General features: G+C 42.9%; 1 protein-coding gene across 3 annotated transcripts in view; it reads left to right on the forward strand.

Annotated features, from left to right (window-relative positions):
• The window catches only part of myrf (myelin regulatory factor), a 236,290-nt gene that overhangs the window by 120,326 nt on the left and 89,745 nt on the right, over window positions 1-26,219 (forward strand). The window contains exons 4-5 of one of the 3 annotated variants that reach the window (XM_048607104.1): window positions 6,825-7,172; window positions 22,752-22,813. In XM_048607104.1, coding sequence (XP_048463061.1) covers window positions 6,825-7,172; window positions 22,752-22,813 — 410 coding nt within the window. Of the gene's footprint in view, window positions 1-6,824; window positions 7,173-22,751; window positions 22,814-22,889; window positions 22,996-26,219 lie in introns of those variants that run through there. The other 2 variants (XM_048607106.1, XM_048607105.1) reach the window with 2 other exon arrangements.

The following is a 26,219-nucleotide window of genomic DNA, read 5'->3' on the forward strand; positions in this document are numbered from 1 at the left end:
ACCGGACCCGAAACGTTAACTCTGTTTTCTCCTTCACAGGTGCTGCCAGACCTGCTGAGCTTTTCCAGCAACTTTGTTTTTGTTCCTGATTTATAGCATCCGCAGTTCTTTTGGTTTTTATTCAGCTTAGCCAGTCTGTTTTAAGTGGTGGGGCACAGTTGATGAACTGAACAAGTGAAGCCCTTCAGAGCAGCCAAGTGCTTTGCTGTCCTGTATCTGGCACATGGTTCCATTCTCCTGCACATTGCCATGGAGTCTTCACTGTGCTACGTTGGCAGATGGCATTAAATGCCTAAGAGTGTTCGAGTTAAATAATTCTGTTAATAAACTGACGTGTAAATGCAAAAAAACCCCAGAACTGACATTGTGTTCTCTCATTGTTGATTATCAAAAACTTGCGGCAGAAAACCTTTTAGATGAGCTGAAGGTTTCGTGAGAAGCAGTTGCATTTGCTTCATTTCTTCCCAAAGATTCTGAGAAAATAAGGTACTGATATATAACTCTTAAAAGCTTTTTATTTTCCTCAAATGATTTATTTCTGAAAATGGTCAACTGCTAACTTATGTGAAGGTTAGTTTTGTTAGTTTTATAGGTTGGCATGTAAGCTCTAACCTAGTGGTATCCGTCACAAAACAATTCACATTACTAAAAACATTGAGACGATGAGAAAATGTTCACAGAATATCATGAATACTGCTCATAAAGCAAAGAACAATAGTAAATGCTATAAGCCTAAATTGCCGTCATTGAAACACATACAGTTGTCATTAAATGTTTCAAAGCTTCTGTTTTTATTGGAGAGTTATGGGAATGCCTAGTATCTGCTGTTTTACGGGGATGTGAAAAAGGGATTGACAGCACATTAAGATAGCATTTACTAGCACAGAACATTCACTGTGAGTGCACACAGTTCTCTGCTGGCTTCTGAGAGCCTGGTGGGTAACTGCTGAACTACAGAGGCCAGTAACTTGATATTTAGTTGAAGCTAAGTTTGCTGACCAAGTGAGAATGATGATCAGGATGCTACAATTAAACCAAGCACGCTTGTGTAGGCCGGGCATAAACAGTTTGTGTTTCTGCTAGCATTTGCTACTCAGTGACTCCTACTAAAAGGTTCACGGGTGAATGTTGGCTGAAGATAGCCTTGACTATAAAGTTATTCATGGTCAAACCAACTGCCATCCATCCCACTGCAGGGTCATACATGAAGAATAAACTCGAATGTTATTGGTGTCAGTGGGCTAGATATTCAGAAGCGGGGAGACACCTTTAACAATGGCAGTGGGACCTGGATGTGGGTCTCACTTTTTGCCAGCAGGAGGAAAGGCAGGGGATGAATGTCAGTAAGAAATCTGAACACAGCAGTGCCATTTAAACTTAGTCCTGAGTGTATAGACCCCTCCTGGCTATTGTGAGCACGATCCATAGTATGAGAGTTGGAAGTTGATGAAGTAGATGTAAATGCTCTTGAAGGGCAGATAAGGTCTATTTAACTATGATCAATGCCCTTTTTGTAACCATTTGTTTATACTGAGTAAGCCAGCAATCTATGACTGGTAACATTTTATGGAACAGACAGTTCCAAGAGTTGATAGGTGATAACATTCAATTCTGCCCAGCAATAGGAGTTGGGCTTATTACATAGTTCATGATAGGAAGCTCAGGACAGTCTGGGAATCACTGAAAAGTAGTTTAAATTAAGTGAGGATGTGAGAGAGAGGAAAACAGAGCTAGACTCCATGTTAAGAGTGCTGTAGTTAGCTGTACCTCTGGGAAGGTAGTCAAACTCTACAGGTCCTGTGCAGGAGACTCAATAAAGAGTGAAGAGCAGTTGGATGACTTTGTGCTTTTAAAACTTAAAAATAAGTTCCAGGAATGAACAGGCAGCTATGTGATGGAGTCAGGATTCAGAAGAAGTTGTGGGGAGCTGAGAATTGGAAGGTTGCTCACTTTGTGTTAGGGGAAATTATGAGGGGCTTAGGAGAAGCCTGTGAGCACCAATACTTCAGTGCAGCTGAGAGAGTGAGCATTGAAAAGCTCACAAGTAGAATTTGCCTGATGCAACTGATCAAAGGTAGATCTCAATTGAGGATAAAACCAGTGGCAGGATTGGCTTGGGTGGAATTAGCTGCCAGTTAAAAGGTAATGTGAAGGTTGTGAATGAGTGCTGGGGTGTGTAGACCCAGGAAAGGAAAGTGATCGACCACAATGAGAGTGGTTGTTGAGGCAGCGGCTCTTGAGATGGAGCATAAAGGCAGATTGCAAAAAGGGATGGATTGCAATTCCTTCTGAAACTTAGAGAAATTTAATGGCTTACTGGGTGGGGGAGTTGCTGTGAAATCCATGGGAGCTATACTGGTTGTATTTGCCATTTGATGAGCTCTCTGGGGTGTTCAATAACAGTCTATTGTCTATCATTTATGAGAGCAGCATGTTAATTCAGAACATTAGACTATATGCTGTACATATATTGTATAATGTCTTACTTTCCTTTCATTGTGTAGGAAAACTTATTGTTTGTTCAAGATCTTGTGACTTTATTCTCTTTGTAAGTCCACAGGATTTCACAATTTATCTACCAAAATAATTAAAATTACTGGTCATTAGCCAGATTGCAATTTGGTAGTCTGGTGAGAGATTGTTTCATACTCCATTCTTTAAACATTAAAAAATGCTGAAGATGTCAGTGAGAATTAAAATAAAATGCTCTATGGGATTACTTTGATCGGCTGTCGGGTGTAGGTTAGAAAAACCATCTGCTCATGCAGCTTCAATAGAGTGCTTTACTGACATTTTGCTAGAGGCTATTCATTATGAATGGTTGGCTGAGTTTCTAAAGCAGATTTGTCTCAGCAGGGGGCTGTGAGAACTGCTACTAAATGCATGTTTTTTTTTCTCATTAATTCCAAATTCTAACCCTCAAAATTTTCCCTACTCCATCAGGTATGTTCTGGTTGGCTAAGAACAAATATATTGTAAAAGAATAGTCATGTTGTGTTCTGCTTTTCTCAGCTGTAACAATCAGGACAGTCACAGCAACAATCATCACTCAGCTCATTAAACATGATGGCTGGAATGTTGCAATTTGTTTTTTTGTTGTTGAGGAAAGCAATCTGTTCTATATTATGACACCTTCTTTATTGGACGTACGTCTACCTCACTAGTCACAGGGTGAAATATCTTCTGCCACTCTTTGATTTAGAATGTAATGCCAACCCTTCCCTGGGTAAGTGGTAAAGTGGGTGCTGTCAACCCACATGCCAGGTCAACCAGTAGGGTTCATTCATGACATGGACCAATTTTCCAGTTCTCCATTTAAGGGGTATCACAAAAGCAAATTTATGAGTCTAATAGAGCTCATCTCTAAATGACGCTTTGAGGGAAATAATGCCGGGCATTCCTTTTTAGTTTCCTGCTCTTCAGAATCTGTTTCACGCTGAGTACAATTGATGGAGTTGCTGGTTTGACAATTCCCAACCAAACTAATCTTCAAATTCTGAGACCCAGGGTCTCGGCCCCGCCCTGTGCAACTAGATCCTCAGCTGCCTGACCCACAGACTGCAGTCAGTGAAGATAGACAACAGCACCTCCTTCACAATAATCCTCAACACTGGTGCCGCACAAGGATGCGTACTCAGCCCCCTACTGTACTCCCTGTACACTCATGACCTTGTGGCCAGATTTTGTCCAATCGTCATCTACAAGTTCGCTGATGACACCACTGTTGTAGGCCAGATATCAAAAAATGATGAGTCAGGATATAGGAAGGAGATAGAATACTTGGTGTCATGGTGCAAAGATAACAATCTCTCCCTCAATGTCAGCAAGCTGATCATTGACTTCAGGAAGAGAGGAGGGGAACATGCTCTTTTCTACATCAATGGAGCTGAGGTGGAGAGGGTCAAGAGTGTCAAATTCCTAAGAGTAACGATAATCAACAATCTGTCCTGGCCCTTCCATGTAGATGCAATGGTCAAAAAGGCACAACAATGCTTCTTCTTCCTCAGGGTGCTAGGGAAATTCAGCATGTCCATAGGAATCCTTACTAATTTCTAAAGATGCACCATAGAAAGCATTCTACCTGGGTGCATCATGGCTTGGTACAGCAACTGTTCTGCCCAGATCCGTGAAAAACTATGGAAAGTTGTGAATACAGCCCAGACCACACCTTAAGCCAACCTCCCATCCACGGACTCCATCTACACTTCTTGTTGTCGCGAAAAGGCAGCCAACATCACCTCCCTGGTTATAATCTCTTCCAACCTCTTCTGTCAAGTAGAAGATACAAAAGCTTAAACACATGTACGAACAGATTCAAGAACAGCTTCTTTCCTGCTGATGTTAGATTTCTGAACTGACCTCTCAAATTTCAAATCTAATGTTGATCTTGCTTTTGGGTACCTCCTGTGCAGCTGTACCTTTGTTTGCCTTGCTCTGTTCCATCACCCTATGATCCATACGTCTTTGTATGTTACGACCTACCTATACTGGACGCAAAACAAAATTTTCCACTGTACTTAGGCACATGTGACAACAATAAATCAAATCAAATTCTCTGATCCAGTACCTTACTTCCTCAATTCCATAACAACCTACCCCATCCCTACAGCATCCATCCCACTTTATTCCAGTCCCCATCTCTCTACACTGCTCGCAAAGCATCTCACTACCAGCATTCCCTCGCATTTTCTTACCGGCTGTGTGGGTCTTTGAGGTTCCTACATGGAAGCAGCTTCTGGAACTAGAAGTCAATGCCGTGATCAGAGGGCTAAGACTGACTGCCGTGCACAATACACTGGAGCGTGCAGCAAGCTAAGAGGGAATGTTGCTCGCCACCCAGCAGGTGTCTGGAATTCACCAGCATCCCTTGTGCCCCCACCATTTACAGATACCTGCTGTGCGCTGTCAGCCTGGAATTGGCTTATATGGTTCCTGACATTTTCCCCAGACATGGCAGACAGGGTGCCATGTTTTCAGGTTGGTACCAGGGCCTGCTGCTGGCCAGGCTGGTGTGGAGGTGGGACTTCTTCTTCCCTCAGGACAAGTAGCGGTGGCCATGGCACCTGGCCTGATGTTGCCAGCTGGGTTCCAGCTGTGTGGAGGAATGCACAGCACTGTAGGAAGAAGGTCAACGATTTTCTCCGGCAGGCTAAGTACCACCAACTTCTCTCCAATCGGTCACACTCACCCCATCTCTTCCACTGTAACCAGCTCCCACCACGGCTCATGCTCTACCACTCTCACTAATACCTGAAATATCTTACCTCACTCATTATGCCCCCACCCCTTACCCAACAGCACTAACTGTGCGTGCCATCTGTGCTACCCATACACTCACTCAGGTTACTTCCCTCACCTGCACCGAAAGTAAAAGCAGTGTCCCCACTTTTCCTCAATACCTGTCTGTCTCACATTCCAGGAGAAAACAGGCCACAATAAGGCAGACAGAGGCAAGATGGGTGCGGGTTACTCAACATTCAACTCCTCACCCCTTCACATGGAGAGCATCTTTACTCTGATTGGCTCAAGTAGCTGGCTGACTGTGCCCGAGCCCCCAGATGTACTTACCGTGCCAGCTCCCCCTGAGCAAAGGCTACCTCCCTTGGGTTGACTGAGCTTTGCTGACAACCATGACAAGCTTCCGGCCTTTTGTCCACACTAAACAGCAAAGCAAAACAGAAGGAATATGAGCCTAGTATCTCCGACTTATGGGGCGAAGGCAGGAATACTGTGAGCGGCCAGCTGGACTCAGAGTGAAGGAGCACCGTGATAGGTTACAAAGAACCTGGAGATGCAGCCCTGGTCCTGTCTATGAGGACATGTCTCTGAGCTCACAGATTCCTTGCCACCAGTCGCTGGTACAGCACTGGAGTGCAGGAGTGTCTTATAAGTGGGCACTGGGGACAGGATAGTGCTGACTGAGAGGGTGCTCAGACAGGATGTAGCTACTGACGGTAAGGTGTGAGGGCCTGGTGGTTAAACAGCAAAGACGGAATGAAGTTGTGTGCACATGGGAGTGCCAACGATGTGCTATAGGCAGTGTGGCATTGTCACTGCTGTGGGTCATGACATGCGAGGAGCAATATCAAATTGCCTGCACTTACCTGGGTGCACAACAGCCTGTCACAGAAGACAAGGGCTGTCTGTCTTTCAGCGGACATCTGCAGAGTGATGAGTTTTTCAGGGAACAGCGTGTGGTAAAGTTGCACCAGAATCAGATGTGGGTGATCGGTAGTTTATGAAGCAAGTTTGGTGAGATACAGTGAGAAAATTCACCAGTCCTTGCGGCAGAAATCTCTCTAAAAATCGGACTTGGCCGGAATAAATAAGATTCAGCCAGAGTAAGTGTTCCTCTGATTTTACCAAAGTTGCTCTGTGGATGAACCTAAGCATTTCAGAAAAATGGTTCCCCGGGAGATTTGTAATTAACAGCGAAATCAAACACAGACACAAAGCTGTTGGCAGTATAAAGGCACCACATTTCCCTGCTGCATAAAGAAGATCTTTCAAAATAAAATGGCTCATTTAACACAGTTTAGATTCTTAACCTTTTCTTTGGAAAAGGTTTGATTTGTTAGAGCCTTCTGTGGAGAGTAACCAAATACAAAATTATATCAGTACCTATTTTGACTGGCAAAGGAAATATTCTATGCCATTTACTAAACATTGTTCTGTGGTTGTTATCATGGTAAATTCATTCAGCTTTTTTGATGTAGTATTGGCAGCTCGAAGTTAAAAGCACTTTGGGTCACGAGAAGTATAATCTTCATTAAATGGAATGGTTGTATTTTTCTTTAATTAAAGAACAATTTCTTTCTCTGCAGCTGTTTTCCAGATCTCCCGGTCTCAGTAAGTTATTCCAATCCTCAGGCATCTGGCAGTGCTTCAGTTGGCCATCCTATCCCCAGCGCTATTGGGAACACAGGCCATCTAAACAGCCCTTCCACCAGTGGAGTCAACCACCTTTGCCATGTAACCACCAGCTGTCTACCAGTCACAGCTAGACATGGCGGTCTCATGCCAAACCCGGTAGCTTGTGGCCCAAACCTCAGCGGTCACATGAACTGTAACGGCAACAATGGAATGCTAACCAAAAGCTATCCCAGCAACCTTTGCATGAACAGCAACACAACTGCTATCAAAGTGGAACCAAAGCCCTCCTATGCACCCGGGTAGGTGAAAATGAAAAAAAAATTGTACAACATTTGAAGGTGTTTTAATGGGAATTCTAATGCTAAATGTTTAGATTTACCAGAATTCTTTCCTTGTTTCACCACTAATCATACAAAATGCCGACTGAAAAATAATGTTCTGTTTTTCTTAGCAATCAAAAATCTTGCATCCAATATATAGCAGTAAATAATGTTTAAAAATCATATGGCTACCTGTTCACAATAGCATGCTTAGATGTTTCCACTGATATGTCTTTTTCATTCTTATTAAATAGTTTGTTTTATTTTATCTGAGTGACCAACTATCTTGCAATGTAAGAGGTTGCCTGTATTTTTACTGCTTGTAGTCTTATACAAAAGTAATAATGAAAACCTGGAATTCTCTCCCCTCAAAAAGCCTGTAGACGCTGAGAGAATTTAAATCTTCATGACCAAGATCAACAGGTTTTTTTTTCTCAGACAAGAGTATCACAAGATATGGAACAAGGAAGGCTATCGTGATTTAGGGTTCAGATCAGCAGTGATTTGATTGAATGGAACGGGCATGATAGGCTCTATGTTCTTATGAATGTGGATTGTAGTGTAAACTTCCAGCAGTTTAGGCACATTGGCTTTTCAAAAGTGTTTGAAATAAAACTTTGACAAACTTCTTCAAAAGCTCATTCAGGTAAAGTTTAGTTGCAATTTTTTTAAAACACAAATGGGGGTAGTGTATGCATTTAGGGGAATAACTGACTGATAATGAATATTTTATTATTCCATAAAAAACTGAAAATAAATCTACTTTGAAATTCATTGGGCTTTAGACTTGCCTCCTGCCAGAGTTTTAGCGAAAGACTGTTAGAAGCTCACAGATCCTCAGTGTCACTAAGCAGAGAGAGAGAAATGGGGACCTAGAATTTGGATAACCCTGTGTCTGAGGTACAGGGGTTTGTAATACCAAGCAGATCAATGTGGGCAGTATTGACATTTGCTGTGCCTCATTTTATCGGAATGATTGTGGTATCTTTCTGAGCATGTCTCACACTGTTATCTGCAGCTGCCTGCAGTCTCTGTGTTCAGCAGGAGGACCCAGCAGCATTGTTTGTGGAATATATGATGCAGTCGGGCTGTTCTTCTTATAGACAGGTTGTACCTTAAAGGGAAGGTGCACAAAAAAGTGGCTGCCATGTAAATTATTATACAATGAAGACCCAGGCAGAGAGCGGGTTCCATAGTGACAGACGCGTCCCTGAGTGAGTTGGAGGGCAGGATGTGAGATGTATGTTCCTCACCAGTCTCACATTCTCTCTCTCCTGCTGTAGAGTGCTGCTGCCTCCTCCTGGGGCGAGCAGAGGAAGGTGGCCGTTGAGGCTGGAGGGTCACAATGGTAGTGTCTCTAGAGATGGATGGAGTAGAGGCTGTGAAAGTTGAGGGCATGTTCCATGTCATCTTTGAGAATGTCCCCCCTCAGAAGGCAGTGAGAGCAAGAGGCCAATGAGGCAAATGTCCAGCGTTTGTTCCCATGGACCCAGGAGCACTGCCCCAAGACTCTCATGGCCTCACATGGGTGGTCAGTGCCTGTGAATGGATTGTTACGTGTTACCACCTAGCCACTGCATCACCAGCCTTTCAAATACTTCAAGGGACAGCACCCCTTTGCTACCCCCTGTAGCGCTCTCCCTGGCATTTAGAACTCACACCTAGCATCCAAATTGGCACCCTCAAATGCCTGCCAATGCTACCAGCCTCTCCCCTGTTTCCCAGTGCCTCCATGTACTTCTAGCTATTCATCTGTTAAAGGCACATATTCCAAATGCGGTGCAGCACAATCAATGTTATTCTACTGCTCACTTGAAAAATGGTACACAATAACAGAGCCATGGCTTATAAGGACACATGTATCTCCTGAGTCCTATATAGAAGTTGGTTCTCCGCATCCATGGGGCAGTCTGGTGGCTCAGTGGTTAGCACTGCTGCCTCACAGCACCAGGGACCGGACCTGGGTTTGATTCCATCCTCAGGCGACTGTCTGTGTGGAGTTTGCACATTCTCCCCGTGTCTGCGTCGGTTTCCTCTGGGTGCTCCGGTTTCCTCCCACAGTCCAAAGATGTGCAGGGTAGATGGATTGGCCATGCTAAATTGCCCGTAGTGTTCAGAGATGTGTAGGTTAGGTGGGTTATAGGGGGATGGGTCTGGGTGGGATGTTCTGAGGGTTGGTGTGGCCTTGTTGGGCTGAAGGGCCTGTTTTCCATATTGTAGGGATTGTATGATTCTATCATGTTGCTGGGAAAACAGAGCCCCAATATCCCGTGTCACTGAGAACATTGGTAAATGAGTGTGTTCTGACATGATTTCCCCCCCCCACAACTGGTAGTCATCCTGTTATCTCACATGATGAACATGCCACACATATTGTGACCATGGTCCCCTTGCTTCCTATCCCAATCCACTTCCCTCCCCTCAATATTCCCCTTCTGGGTTTCAGCTTTCAGGCACGAAAGACCTGGTGCCTGTCCAGCTTCACCTTTTATTTTGATCTATTATTGTCACATTTACCAAGATACAGTGAAAAGTATTGTATTGCATGCTATGCAGACAAATCATACCTTACATACGTACATCAGGGTAATAGAACAGAATGCAGAACATAGTGTTACAGCTACAGAGAAGGCGTAGTGAAAGATCAACTCTAATATACGAGAGATCTGTTCATAAGTCTGATGACATCAGGGAAGAAGCTGTTGGTATGTATTTTCAAATTTTTGTATCATCTGCCTGATAGAAGAGGGTGGAAGAGAGTGTAACCAGGGTGAGAGGGGTCTTTGATTATGTTGGCTGCTTTCCTGAGGCAGCAGGAAGTATAGATGGAGTCGGTGGATGGAAAGCTGGTTTGCGCGTTGGACTGTGCTGTGTTGACAACTCTCTAATTTCTTGTGGTCTTAGAAAGAGCAGTTGTCATACCAAGCTGTGATGTGTCCAGACAGGACATTTTCTATACCAATTGGTGAGAGTCCTTGTGGAAATTGGCACAAGCCCCAGGAGAGGCAAAAATGAGCCCTGCACAATATTGATGAAAGGCCCCATCACTGGATCTGCAACTTACAGCCCATCAACCGCGAGACTGATGTTACACTTCCCCTAGGACAGAGGTCCAATTAGCTCGAGGTGAGCCCTGAGCATAAATGAGCTTTAGCCTGGCTGAGATAAAAGAAGGTTTGTTTGCCGGCTCATGAGAGAGCAGGATGACAGATATGTACATCTACAAAGAAGAGATGAGGAATTCAATGTGGCAGCATTAATGAAAGCATTGAGTGGGCACTCAGCACCAAGTTGCTCAGTGCATTGAATTGCCTGCAGACAGCCTCCCTGTCAGAATAAATTGTTAGCTCTGTTTCTCTCTCCACAGGTCCTACCAGACCTGCTGAGTCCCTCTCGCACTTTCTATTTCGATTCAGATTTCTAGTATCCGTAGCACTTTGCTTTGATTTGAATGAAGGGATGTTGTTCACCTTGAGGTCTGCCTGTCCAGTAAAGGGTGTAGCTAATGCTGTGTTGTGTCAGGCTGCCTCGCTGTGAGATGTGGACCTCACTGAGGGACCCGATACTAGTAAATGGTCTGGCTAGTTAATGAGCCACCAGGACAGACTGTCACTGAGCGGCAACTTGAGTATCGTTCTTGCTTTTCAGAAGGTGGCTTTCTGAATTTTTCTCCTTTTCTCACCTTTTGCTGTGAGGTTAATAGTTTGTGTTTTGGACCCTGTTGCCTTTTGACTGTGTTAAGAGTTGACCACTACTCGCGGTTAGCCAGCTGGGTGGAGGGGAGATGCGCATTTTCGACCACGTTTTCTAGGCCCCTGTCCACTTCAGGGGCGAACAGAGCTGTCACGCTGACCGTGTCATCTCCAGGTTGCTATCAAACAGATCAATAAACTGAGCTGCCTGCATGCAGGATTGGGATTGTGGCTCCCAGTGCCATCTGCATTGTCGCTCCTTGGGTACAGCTGAGGTCGATCAATGTTTCCATCCTGCCTCCTGCAGGGTCGAGCTTTAAGGTAGAGCACGTGGCTCTGACTGACCCCAGCCTTTAAGCTTGGAGCTCATCTGCCATGACCCAGGGCGTGACAGGGGCAGCAAGGTCTCCCGGGCCTAGAGATGGATTCAGGGCCTTCCTCCTCAAGGTGGGTTGCTAACCAAGATTTGAAGGGACCCTCCTTCCCTTCCTGTTTTATCCTGTAAATGGCTGTAGTCTGGCATGCTTTTAGTTTCAGAACATGATGGTCATATGAAATAGAACAGAAAGTGCTGGAGAAATTCAGCAAGTCTGGCAGTATTCTGTGGAGAGAGAGAAGCGGAGCTAACATTCCGAGTCCAATGTAACTCTTTCTCAGAAAATATCATTTCAGCCACTTGGAATCCTTCCACCAATGACCTTTATCAAGAGGGTAGGACGCATCTGACTAAAAATCAAAAACACACCTCTGTCTAAAATCCCCATACACCTTTTGACTAAAACTAGAAAGTCTTATACATGTAGATTGAATAACGCTCACTGAAAGTATAAACATTCTAATTCCTGTTATCTGAGGGCAAATCAGACTGATCGACAAATGGAAGGGGAAATTGAGATGACGATGAAGACTGAGCAGGAGAGAAGGCTTTTACTTCGTTTTGCTCTGATTATTTTATCAATTAAATTTTGAAAGCAGATAGGAACCTTATAATAGTCACCAGATTCTTACCTTGTTATTTTTGATTTTTTAAACATCTAAACATTACATTTATTAACTGCAATTAATTTTCAAACTGGACCATGATCTGATCAGATTGCAATAACAGAACCTTCCATGGATTACAGTGCTGTAACTGACCCATTTTGGAAAGAAGGTGAGCCAGATTGTCTCTTTAGGGACAGGACAGACCAATCAAAATGTGAGTCAGCAGCCTGAAGTTAGCATTAAAGCCTGAGTCAAGTTGGGCATGGGGTAGGGCAGGATTTCTGTCCCAGGCTCTTTGATCTGGCTCATTGCTGCCCACTGAAATGCCCAAGAGGCACTAAATGTGACAGGCTTTCCTGAAAGGAGTTGAATTCTGATGGGTACAACTCCACTTCCATTAGATACCAGCTTGTGTTTAAATAAAAAATCACCAGTCTGTGAAGCTCTTTGGAAGTTTCTGAGCACAATGAAGGTTTATAGAAATGATGTTTGGTCTTCCTTGTTATTCATCATAATCATTACAAATTTGGCTTTTGCCCCAAGTATTTTAATTTGTGCTTGTTTTAATTTTGATAATTGTCTCTTTATTCATTATGATTTGCTAACTACAATCTTAGTAGACAGTGCAAAGAAAAATTGTTTTTAGAAGTTTGCAAACATGCAGAAGACATTTCATACTCATAAGGATAATATCCATTTAATTTCAGACTGTTTCGTGCTACAAGATTAAAAATTGTTCTTTTTAATTGGGATTCTTCACACCCAGGTTTAGGTGGCCTCATTTTGCACTCCTGTTTCTCTGTTGGATGGAAACATATCATGCTTTCATACCATATCCTTCTGGTTAAAATGCACATTCTACTTTTGCTTTGCAAATTCATAACTATAAAAAAAGTGCTAAATAAATACTCCGTACTATACCTACAGATCCTTCTATTTTGACTGTAAAATAAGAGTATTATGAATTTGGAATGTTAGAATCTTTTAACTGAGTCTATGGATCCTCAAATAGTAGATATTTCTGTACCTTCAGGTTCTGTATTACTGCCGTGATTTATGAATAAAAGTTCAGACAACAAAACTGTGGGACAAACAGGTCCAGGAATATAAGCTTTTGGTATGATTTCGGGTAATGTTACTATTAGATATATCAGATCCCAGAATGAAATCTGGCCTGATAGATCATACCTTGCTTTCTTTTAATTTAATGTGGTAGTTTTGAGCGCACAGACTGCAGATTTTGTTTTAACAATTACAAAAAACAATTACACAAAATACATGAAAAATAAAATGCACCAAACTATCTAAATAATACACTATTTGAAAGATTTCAAAACACATGGAAAAACAGTGTTCCACCTACTCCCCACCATTATCACTTTCCAAGTTATCAAAAATCCAAGAAATTTTACCTTCCCCGTAAAATCTGTCAGTTTGACTCAACTGCTTCTTCTTCATCCCTGCCCTGTGAGATGTGTGCAGAGTGATATTTGTCCAGGAACAGAATGGGAAACTGGACTGAAGGATCTGCCAGCCTGAGATCTGAGCTGATGAAAATGTTAGCGACAGCTTCCTGGCACCAGGCTTTCACCAGGCTGGGAGGTAAGAGGTCTTGCGACTACTGCCTGATCCAATAATAATAGTCACTCAGCTAGTTAAAAAGTTCAGTGACCGCATACTGAAGGCTGTGTTCGGATTTTGACGGAAGTCATGCTCTTTGTGCAGAGCTGGCACATGGACGTGGATGTAGCTTGCGGGAGAGTGAGCACTAAAGTGCTGAGGGAGTTGTCAACTTTCTGGCATCACAGAGGCACAAGAGCAAGGGACAAGGGTTCCAAATATAATTGGTAGGCCACCATGGCAAAAGGAAGGGCACAGCTGCATTTGGTGCGCCACAGTCAGTTTCCTTGAATCCTTCACCTTTGCACTTCTTCCCCCAAACTTTGTGGATGGATTCTAGTGGGCAATGTATATTCCTAGAAGAGGTGTTCCTCATCCCATCGTATGACCTTGAGATGGAGGCAGAGAGACAATACAACTGCTCACCCCTGAGTAAGTCGCTGGGTTCTGAAGATGAGATCCTGATGCTTGGACCATGCACTGCTGCAAGGGTCTTGCTCTGGTCCTCCATGCTCTCCATTACATAGCTCTCCTGAGAAACTTGAAAAGGATGTGGCACAAAAAGAGCTCAGAGGAGAAGCAGAATGTGCTAGAGGAGAAGGAAGAAGAGTCAGAGGAGGAAGATTGAGTCATGAGATGCTCAGGCTGCACAGGGAACTAGCCAAGTAAGGCCTGGGACATGAGAATTGTGTTAGGATGCCATTGACATTTGGAATCATCTGAACCAGGCATGTTTCACATGAGCTCTTTGAACCCAGGAGGAACTGTGGGTTCTGGAACTCAGTCTGAATTGCCTGGGAAAACATATCAATTGAAGACTCAGTGTGGGGACATAAAATCTATTACTGCCAATGAAGGAAGCACATCTGTCCAGAGGTTTCACCATCACCATTCACAAAACCTTACTCCCTTCACCATTTCAACCCTCTTCTCCTTTACCAATTTTAATAAAAGGAAGCTCACACATCAGGCTTCATTTATCAGCATTTACGTGGTAATGCACAAGGACAAGAAATGCTCAGTTTTACCTAATTAGTACTCTGCTCAATGTGATGGTCTGTGCTCTCAGCCAGTTCTACACAGCGGTACTGCTTGTTGCCTCGAATGAAGTGGAGTTACCCTACATACTTGTCTCTGCTTTGACTGAGATATATGTAGCAGTGGCTTTCATTGTAAAGGGGTCTGTGGGGCACAGTCCAGTGGTTGTTGATGTGGGGCGTGCTCAGGCCCTGCTGCATAGATGGGACAAGTCGGTTGATGCTGGAGCCCCATGAGAAGTCAGTGCCTCAGCTCGTAAATGATACTCTGGGTCACTGGAACAGATCACCAGCTCGGGCACAACTGGTATCTACACTAAATATTTCAGCATTACAGACCAGCCAAGACCACAGAGTGTGACATACTCCCATATGAACACCAGTGCTCAGTTCCTGCATTCACTCTGTGCTGCTGCATCAAGCTCTCAATAAAGTCAGTCACTTTCTCACGTGTTCAAAGGTCTGACCAGTGGTGACACACAAGTTAAACATTGTTAGCACATGGCCCCCACACTGCCTTGGACAACTCTGATCCCTGGGAGCATGTCTGCTGCTGCTGGTGAAGGCGTTTAGATGGAGTTTAGTCTGCAGTCAGCTCCAGTATTACACGGCCTGGTGATAGTAATGGAGTCAGTCGTAGCATCTCAACATCAGCACCTTGCGAAACATAAGAGAACATCATGAGAATGAGCCTTTGAGAGCACGTACCACCACAGGGCAGAAGTGTCCAAATGCAACTCAGTTTTTGAAAAACTGTCAGAAGCGGCTGGAATGCAATGCACTCCCTTATCAGCATCACCCCCTCCATGGATGCCCATCTTGACTTCCCCAAATTCCTTGTGGATTCCCATCTCCACAATTACCTGTTTTGTTGTGATAATGAAATACAGGCATGGACCTTCTCCTACTGTCTGACCCTCTCTCGGCTGACATAGGCCCCCACTTCCACTGCCAAAACAGAAAAACATAAGAGAAATTGTGGCACCCTGACATAGGAAGCTGCAAACCCACATCAGCACCATGCTCTGAGTTCAACTTAGGGCTTAGTATGTACCCAGAACACACTGTGTCCATGTTCAGGAGCAGTATGCACCTTCATCCCTCTCAACTGCTTTGTCAGTTAGTGGTTGAATACCCAGAGGCCTGTTTCTGAGGGGTTAGCATTGCAGTGAGTGTGTTTTAGTGGATGAGAACTTTGAATGGTTCCCTACATTGGAACTAGTTTCTGGAGACCACACTTATCCTTCTGCTCACTGTTTAGATGACCTGAATCTAAGGCCTGCTTGATTTTCTCTTGCCACCCTTTAGGACGGATCTCCTTCCAAGCTCCTCGTCCACACCCTGGAAAGAGGGTTAACCCTTCCCTGGATTACAGTCCTCTGTTTTTCTTACTCCAGCTTTCTTCCAACAGGAAATGCTACTGAACAGTCACCACATAAATAGCTGCCATGATTAATATACATCAGGCCTGCTTTCTTTTTGTCCTGCCTCTGGCTGAAGGGCAGACTGGGCAGCCAATTAACATTCTGCTCCCATGATGCCTTAAGTCACAATCTCTGTTGTTGTGTTAGGTTTGCAACTGATGGAACCCTCCAATATTGAACCTCCCATATTAACTTTAAGGCATTCAAGACGGAGTTAGATTATCATTTGAAAACGAACGTTATGCATGGTTACAGGCAGAAGGCAGGAAAGTGGAAGACATGATGGGTTGAATGGCCTCTTACTACACTGTAATAATTCTGTGATCTTATGAACATTGAATCAACAATCTCAAATGCCACTTTGGCTACATCACTGGAACCTCCAGACCTGATCCAGGCAGAGATTGCAGCAACATGTAAACAGTTTTGTTGTCATCTTTCCTGCCCAATGTTAGGAGTCAACTGACATTTCTCAATGTTTACATGAGAAATAAGAGCAGGATTAGGCCATCAGACCCTCCCCTCTCCCACGATTTACAAATCAGTAAGCATTTAGCTGAAGTAATGCTTCAATCCAATTTCCTGTCCTATCTCCCTACACTGGAGGGTCCAATCTGCTTGATAAGTCTGGACTTCCACCAATGATCCGGTCTGGTGAAATCCAGGACATTTCCACCAATACTTCCATCTCTCAACATAATTTCCACTTCTATAGGCTGAGGAAGAGCTCACCTTCTGTATCCTGACACCCATGGAATAATTTGCCTCAACAGTTGGACAGACATTCTGCCCCTTACAAAGCACTGATGGATTTTGCAGGAACTGGAGCACAGGCACCATCAGATCTCCACTGATTTCCTGGAGCTTTCACTGGGTGTCATGCTGCAGTTCCAGCAAGAAATCAATCGTCAACGAATTTCGATTTCATACCTACTATAGGTAGCTATGGTGAGTACAGCACTCTGTGGGATTTTCTATATGCTTTATGCAGTGGTATAGTTAGAACTGGACATATGGAATATAGAAAAGATGCTTTTAAGGAAAGTTTCCCCTCCCCCATTTGCAGAGGTATGTAGATTAAGTCCATCTTGTCAGCCTGGTACAGACTAGCTCCCAATGTTTAACTTGTATCCACCATGCAAACATTGCTTTAAAAAAAGCATATCTGATAAACCTTTACGTATAGAGAATGATTCGAAACAGACTGTGTGGTCTGGCTGAAGTTAATAAAAACGGGTCTATTTTTATGCAGACACTTTTAACCCATGGAGCCCCTAACTGAATCACTTTCCATTGTATTGATTCTGACTGACTTTTTTGATGCTGGTTTCTTTTCACAGACCCTTCAGAGGGATTTTCTCTGTCTCCATGGCCTACAAACAAGAAAAGCATACTTTGGAAAGGTCACAGCAGCAGAAATAAAGAAGTTATAGAACAGACTGAACTTGGGTTGCCTCACCTTTCCTCAGATTAGCTTACTCACACAGTTAATAAACCACCTTGCTCACAGGAAACAAAGAATACAAATCAATGAGTTTACAGAGCATTGACCAGTGAACAATGATTTTTCACTGATCACATATTTATAAAGTATTATCTTAGAATATCTCTAATACCAAATTACATGGGCACTAAAATAAAATGATAAAATTCAGAGAATTATAAGAAGATGAAAAGAGAATTAGCTATGGAACAGCAGAATCATAACTGACATACAATATTGAATCTTGTACATTATCTCATACTGGGACTAAAACAACAATTATGATTGTTGCTTGAAGAGTTAACCACAAAATGAAGTTCACAGAGCTAATCCTGGTATAATACTAGGCCACACATTGAAAACTTCCTCACAGCAAAGGGCAGCATAGAAATAAAATCCTAATTGTATTAGGTGTTGGATAGATGGTAGGGCTCATTTTCACAGCCTAGATAAGGTCTAAAAATGGCAGTTGTGCTAAAGACATCACAGAGCCTGACTTTCCCATTCTGTTACTGTGAGGTTCTTGGGATGTATAAACAGTGACAGAAAATCCAGAATACTACAATATCTGTTTTTATTAAAACAGTAATGCCATGCTTCTCGTTCCTGCTTCTTTCAGCATAATCTACTTGTGTTGTTCCATATGGCAGCTACAAGTGAATTCTATATACAAATTGTCTTTCCAATAGCACAACACTACAGTTCCCAATCAGTCCAGCTTCATTTTGATTGAGACCTTTGCAAGGATGGTCAAAGCATGCATTTTTTTTTAGCTGGAGCCTCAGTATTGTACAGAAAGAAGAATCTCAAGGTATCAGGAGGCCCCTGAAGTTGTTTTATTGCCTGAAATCTCTCAGTATTGCGTGGCATATTCCAGAATTAAATATTTGATGTGTTATTTAAAGAGATATTCACTTGCAAATACTTGCGTCATTGGTATTTGTTTGGAGAAAAATCATTGCACTTTTACCATGAAGCAAGCCAAATGGATAATGATAGATTTATGGTACAACTTGCTACAAAAAACCTTCAAGCACAGAGCCTCTGGATGCTCAAAACGTAGAATTTGTCTTGGTCCCTCCATTCTACCTGGAGAAAGAGCAACAACAGTAAATGAGGGGACAATAAACATCTGCAACTGGGCTAGTTAGAAATCTATTCATGAAGAGACAGAATGGGGATGCTGCTGTTCATCAGGAGACTGGGAAACTGCTTTCAGAAAGGTCTGCACCTCCTGTTCATATTTGGCAATGCATTCCCTCTAGCGGTGAAATTCACTGCATTCAGTTCACTATGAGGTTTATCCCAGCAGTTAGTTGTTGAATACCCAGAGGCCTGTTTCTGAGGGGTTAGCATTGCAGTGAGTGTGTTTTAGTGGATGAGAACATTGAATGGTTCCCTACATTGGAACTAGTTTCTGGAGACCACACTTATCCTTGCAAGTCAGGCCTGTACCAAACAGGTGATTAACAGCCTCTTTACCAAGGCTTTACCAATCAGTCGATCATGTTCCTTCGAGACACCAGGAAGCAGCTGGAAAGGCTGCAACATCTTCTCATATCACAGACCTCCCCAATCACTATAGTCAAATTGCTCCTGAGGTAAAGGCTAGCCCCCTGTCAGTGCTTGTGAGATAGTTTGTCCAACAGAAACAGTAGGAGTGAATTAGTGCATGGTTACTGCAAGGAATCCCATGTAGATTGCAGGTGTACTGAGAGGGAAAGTCAACAAGCTGTGGATTGGTAGTGTGTAAGAGAGTGGATCCTGTTTGAGAAGAGCCAACAGAGCATTTCAGTTATTGTGCGAGTCTGTGTATGTGTGTGTGTGTGTGTGTGTGTGTGCACGTTTGTGTGTGTGTGTGTGTGTGTGTGTGTGTATGTGTGTGTATGTCTGGGTGCGCGCGGTATGAATGGGGCATGCATCTGAATGCGTTTGTTCTGTGTGTGTGTTTGTCTGCCTGAATGTGTCTGGTGTGTATGTGCGTATCTGTCAATGTTTGTACCTTGTGTGTGTGTGTGTGTGTCTGTGTGTGTGTGTGTGTGTGTGTGTGTGTGTGTGTTTTCTTTATTCTTTTTTCTTTGCTCGTTCATGGGATGAGGGGATCACTGGCTAAGCAGCAATTATTGCCCATCCCTAATTGCCCAGAGGGCAGTTAAGTGTTAACCACATTGCTGTGGGTCTGGAGTCACTTGTAATCCAGACCAGGTAAGGATGGCAGTTTCCTTCCGTAAAGTGCATTAGTGAACTGGGTGGGTTTTTCTGACAATCGACAATGGATTTACGGTCATCATTCAATTCTTAATTCCAGATATTTATTGAATTCACATTCCACCATCTGCCATGGCGGTATTCAAACCTGGGTACCCAGAACATTATCTGGGTCTCTGGATTAATAGTCCAGCGATGATACCAGCAGTGTGTTTGTGTGTGTCTGATATGTGTGTTTGTCAGTGTTCACCTGTGTCTGGTGCAGTTAGGGAGAGCAGAGAGGGTCATGTTTGGAGTGTGAGAGGGAGGACAAATGAAATTGAAAGGTTCAGTGCAGCAAAATTAATATAACAAAACATAATTATCGCTGTTGCTTTTATATAAGTATCTTAAACCTCAGGCAGCATTGTATTGTGAGCGCTGCTCCCATCCTTTCCATTTTCTTCAATCCCTGTCCAGGTCTTGTGCTGCATCTCCCTCAACATCAGCAGGAAGACAATCTGTTTGTGGGCTCATGCGTATTTGAAGAAGACCTTCACTGCTGATTTCATCTTGAACTCATAACAAATAATGCAGCACAGTAAATGACGCTCACTTTTGAGAGAATAAAGCAATCTCTAATCGGTACCAGGACAACTGGGAATCCTGCTGGCCAATTCACTGAGTTGGTCATCATTACAGAGACATGTGGACAGCTCTTGAATGAGATTTGGTTGAGCCTATCAGACACTATTGGATGGTAGCCTGATTGCTCCACGTACATTCCAAAAAAGTCTGCCAAAAGTCAAAAATGGTCCGTGTAGTTCTAAAGAGCTAATGTTAACTTTTTGTAAAGAATTAATAACTCCATATATACATCAGCAGCTTCCTAGCAGGATCTCCAATTGGCCATTATAGTTAGTGAGACATATAAACAGCAGGCAAATGACAGAAGGCATGAGGAAATTCTCAGCAGGGATTTGTATTGTACAAAGATGGTGAGATAATGTACTGGATTCAGCGAAACTCTGAAGACAATTCCAGGTCTTCTGTTTGCATAATGGAGATAAGCTTAAAGTTTCTGAGAAGATTTGTGGATGAGGTTGTAGACTTGCTCGCCGAGCCAGTGTGTTTGATTACAGATGTTTCATCACCCTGCCAGGCAACATTGTCAGTGTGCCTCCGGTATAGCATTGGTGTTCCGTCCCACTTGTTATTTGTATGCCCCAGTTTGCTGGAGTGGCTGGCATCACTGCCGGTTCTGTTTTTCAGTGGTTTGTATATCGGGTCCAGTTCAATGTGTTTGTTGACGGAGTTCCGGTTGGAATGCCAAGCTTCCAAGAATTCCCTGGGATGTCTCTGTTTGGCTTGTGCTATTACGGATGTGTTGTGTTGTCCCAGTCAAATTTGTGTCCTTCTTTGTCCGTGTGTATTGAGACCAGTGAGAGTTGGTCGTGTCTCTTGGTGGCTGGTTGGTGTTCGTGTATCCTTATTAACAGTTTTCTTCCAGTTTGGCCTATGTAATGTTTCCCACAACCCTTGCATGGTATTTAGTATATTATGTTAGTTTTATTGGTTGTCGGTATGGGGTCCTTTATGTTCATCAGTAGCTGTAACAGGGTGGTTGTTGCTTTGTGGGCTACCCTGATAAGTGTATCTCTTCTCATGCACAAAAATACATGGGCATATTGGAGGGAATTGGTCATGTAGATAGAAATTAGCATTTTGTGATAAATCAGTTTAACCTATTCCAACATGTTTCTGGCATTTACCTCCTTTGCTTGAATTAACTTTCAAGGTTTGATCTGGCCATTTCTCATATTTTTCTCTGCCCAACTCCATGTTTATTTGTGAAAACAAAGAATGCTAGAAATCAAAGCGGGTCAGGCAGCATCTATGGAGAGAGAGCAAGCTAATGTTTCAAGTCTAGATGATTCTTCATCAGAACTGACATGAAGTGTGGAGGGGGCAGCATTTTTGCACTAGTGGGGGAGGTGGAGTGCTGGAGGAGACAGGCTGCTGATAGACAACCAGAATTCCTGTTAAAGAGACAAGTAAAACCTCTTCAAGGTGGGCATTCCTCAAAGAGATGTGGCAATTGATTAAATGGAGATTCATCTAGACTCAAAACAGCTTGCTTTCTCTCCACAGATGCTGCCTGACCCACTGTGATTTCCAGCATTTTTTGTTTTCAGTACAGATTCCAGCATCTGCAGTAATGTTTACTTCTACATGTTTACTTCTTTGGGTCTGATGCAACTCCCTTCTGGGCAGTTCAGCAAAAGTTCACCTATACTGACAACTCATTTTCTCTCCCAAGCTTGTATTCTGTAGCTTTGTGAAGTATAAATGCTTTTACTTTGGTTTTTAATAATGATGAGAAGGTAGAGGCACTTGCTGAGAGCTGTGTAAGAAGTTCCTTTTCAATATCTCAATATTGAATTTATTAGAAGACTGAGAGCCCAATGAAACGCATTTAATTTTAACATGGTAAATTTGAGCAGTTCGTCTCATCCCTCCATTCCTACCCTGGCCCTTTTTATAAATTGATCTCCCTGGCTACTTTTTCCTCTGCTTCTGCGGGTTTTCAGGGACTGATGGAGCAACTTGTGTTGGTAGATCTGTCAGTGACACTGTCAAACCAGCCACCATCCAGAATTCAAACATGAAAGATCATCACCCCAAAACCTGCCAGTCCACTGGACGGGCCAGCCAGTTGCTTGAGCTGTGCATAATGATGTTCTTTTTCTTAAGGATCTTGTGAGAATATTGTTCCAAACAGGCAGCTTTGCCCAGTCCTTGCCTGTTTATCTAGAGGATTGATAAGGCTACAAGGAAGAACATTCTGCCGCTGAAAGGAACATACACTGTTTTGATTTTAAATTTAAAAAATGAAGAAATGATGAAAAGAAAATATAACAGCATATTTCCTTTTATAAGTGATCTTTGGTTTTTTTGATTCATTTCTAAAGCTAGTTACAGGAGTGCAATTCCAACCTGAAAATGGTTAGAAAATGGTTAAATATTCATGTTATATTTGTTCGAATATAAGTTAAACTAAATGTTGTAGCCTAGCTTTCAATTATTTTTATCATATAATTGAATGTTATGCAATGCTCTTGTCTTCTCAGCACTTTACCTGAATCCCCTCCTGATTCTGGATCCGAGCCGTACTCCCCTCAACAGGTGAATGGTAAGCCCCATGTCTTCCTATTTGGGATTGGTTTGCTCTAGGATCTACCAAACCTCTGTCTGAATAAAGGTGTGACCACATGCCTGAATTATCAGTGAAAGCAGCCATTTATAAATATTATCAAAGCTCTCAGCTTTTGTTTAGAGCTTCACTACACTGAAAGGCTTGCCGTGCTAAAATTAGTGAGTAAACAATCCTAGCAAATGAGTAAAACTGCAGTCGTGACAATGTAAACCTGTAGGGAAGAGAATTACTGGGCAGTGGGCACTCTTTGAAATGAAATGCTGGGGACTGAAGGGGAAAAGCTAAAATAGTTGAAGGGAAGAGAGTCTGGATGATAAGAATTTCTGCTTGTTACGAGTACCTTTGTACTGTTTTAATGAGCTTTCCCTGTGCTTCTTGTGTTGTTTGAGTTGCATTGCTGTGCTTATCAAATGTTCCTTTCGTCAGGGGTCCTGCAATTCTGAAGTTATTGGTAAGTTATTTACCTATTTTTGTAATTCTGTGTTAGGAGTTTAAGTGCGGTCATGGGAAGTGCCTTATGAATGATACAGGAGGAATGATAACGAAAATAAGGAAAGTGGGAGACTGGAAGGTGAATGAAAGTGCGAGGGAGAAAGCAAGAAAAAAGAAAACACAGGTTGAGAAGGAAAGGAGAGGGATTGAGGACAGAGTGGGAGAAGTGACAGATGAAGATAAAATGGAATGCAAAGAAAAACAATGAAACAATATTGTTCTAGTCCTGTTGTATGGGATTTTAAATTCAAGGAGATGGTTTATAATTAATGCCTGTGTAAGCTAAGGCCTTCCTTTTGTAATTGGAGGGAATGCAATTATTTTTTACCGTTGGAGATTGGAGGGGAAGTGGGAGAGGCTGAATGTTTATTCCTTGGGGAATGTGAGTCATCTTTAAGACCATTATTGCATTCTATGTCAAATGGTTACGAGGAAGTATTTTCCAATTCCTAGCACCGATAATAGGCAGCAGCAAAGCGCAGCAGTCTGAAACAACCAAGACATCTGCAAAGGAGTAGCGAGCTGGCAGTAGGGAGATCACTTGTACATAGCCAAAATGTTGCAGTGAAAGTGGAACACATTTTATCTTTCACGTCCTGACAGGCAATGGTGTATGACCGATGAGATTAGAATTTGAGCAGGGAGTACACTTTCTCTAATGGATTTTTAAGTTTTCAAGTGTTTGGTTATGAGCGCTGATATAGTAAAATAAAGATTTGCATTTATATTGTGTGTTACTGTGCCTGTCCGAATTGTTGCAAACAACGTTGCAATTAAATACTTTTGTCATATGCATGAACATATGGCAGCAATGGAACAGGTAAAAGATGAATAATCTGTTTTTCATGGTGTTGTTGACGGACACAAGCAAAACTTCATATTCTTCCATAGGCAATATCTGCCTGAACCAAAGGAACAGGTAGACAGGGCAACAGTTTAACAGTTCACTTACAGGGAGGTGCTTTTCCCAAACTGCAGCCTGTCATAACTACAACAGACAGATACTTAACATATTGAAGTCTTTCACTAGAGCTTGCACCCTGAACCTTCTGACACATTGGTTGCTGCTCTACAGTGACACCTGTAAAGCAAACAGAATGTTGAACTTTGTAAACAAATCAATGGAGAATAATTCAAAGGGAGTTGTACTGAAATTGTACGGTACTTTAATCACGAGCATCTTGAGTACTGCTTTCAGTCTTGCCGAGAAACACCTGGAAGTCAATCAGGTCTCTGAGATGATTTAGAGAGCAGCTATAAGGCTGATCTTTCGAGCGATGGATTTGAGGTAATGGGGCCAGACTGGAGAAATAGAGCTTTTCAAATTTGCAAGAACCACCTCTTACCCAAGTTAGTAATGAGTGGAGACAAAGGAGGTTCAGCACATTATTTCAAACGAAACAGTTGGCAAGTGGCCATGTTTCAACTTCTTACAAGGCAAATTGAGGACTGATATCAATTATTCTTTGTGTGAATGACTTCCTGATAAGGGAATGGACTGCTGGAGCAGTGGATATAGCAACTTTGAATCAACAAAAGAAACAGTCACGATGTTTCAAACAGGCCTGAAAGTATGAACTCAGGTTTGGCTGTAAGACCTTCCTGAAGCACATTTGTAACAGTATTGCCTAAGAATGTTCCAACAGTGTCATGCTGACACTCTCACTGGCAGTTGTACCTGAGTGTGAAGATACTGAGCGAGATGGGTTGGACAGAACGCAGAGAGGAAATCCTCGTGGTGAGGATCACGAGCCCTTTGCAGAACTGACCTGAGTGCCATTCATTTAAGTGGAAGGAAAATCAGACAGATTTTGTTCCAGGCATTTGATCTTCCATGCAAGTTGCCCCTCTGTGCAGCTCATGCACAATGACCTTTTACAAGAAAAAAGACGTAAGCTGTTGTTGTTATGAGGTGGCAGTTTTAATTGTATAGGTGAGTAGCAGCACAGGAGTGATTGCAGTTTCAAGGAAGGGCACTAGCTATAATCCAGAGGAGGGAACCCATTCTGCAGTCTGTGGGAATTAAGGATGGTCCTCAGGAAGGGTCATCAGCACAATGTTCACCTTTGGTAGACTTGCAGGCCCAGCCCTTTAGTGCAGTAGAAGCACAATGGAGCCTAGACTGAAGTTACTGTAAAGTATTGGAGGCAAATCGTTTGATTTGAACAAGGTGTGGGAACCTTGATACCTGAGTAACCATGCTCGTCGACAGGTATCCTGTTCATCTTTATTGCGGCCTGCTGTTTTTCAGAATCTCAGCATCCAGCCAAGAATAACCATTCTGTTGAGTGGCTGGACAACTGAGCAGTAGTCAGTCATGTGAATGACTAGCACCAGGTTAATATAAGCTGCACTGTTAAAAGCTAGGCTCTACCTCTAAAAGGAGAGCAGCATTGGGAACTGAATATGACCTGGAAGAAACAGAAGAATGACACAACAGGGAAGAGAATGGTCTGCAATGTTTGAAGATGCTGCATTGGAGGCCTTGGTGAAGGAAGAGAAATGTCCTGTACTCACAGGGACCAAGAGACCCTCCTGAAACATTTTCCAAGCAGAAGTGGATGAATGTGGAGTTCAATGAAGGGATGACCTGATAGGGTACCACAAGATTCAACGACCTCACTGAATGGCAAGGTCAGTGGCGGAATATTCAAATTCCTTGTCTCACCAACTTCAGACACTGCTTAACTCACCACATCCCCAATACTCATCTACCAACCAGCTCAACTGTCTAGAATCATACCTGACATAGGAATATATGGGAACATGCAATGGTGGGCAGGGAAGGCCTATTAACCCTTTACCCTGCTCAGTCATTCAGGTATATGTTTTGCATATACATTGGAAATTATATAACCACTTAAACAGTGTATCTCCTGCCTATCTCTGA

Source organism: Rhincodon typus, chromosome 17 (assembly GCF_021869965.1).
Source record: "Rhincodon typus isolate 14 chromosome 17, sRhiTyp1.1, whole genome shotgun sequence".
Lineage (NCBI taxonomy): Eukaryota > Metazoa > Chordata > Chondrichthyes > Orectolobiformes > Rhincodontidae > Rhincodon > Rhincodon typus.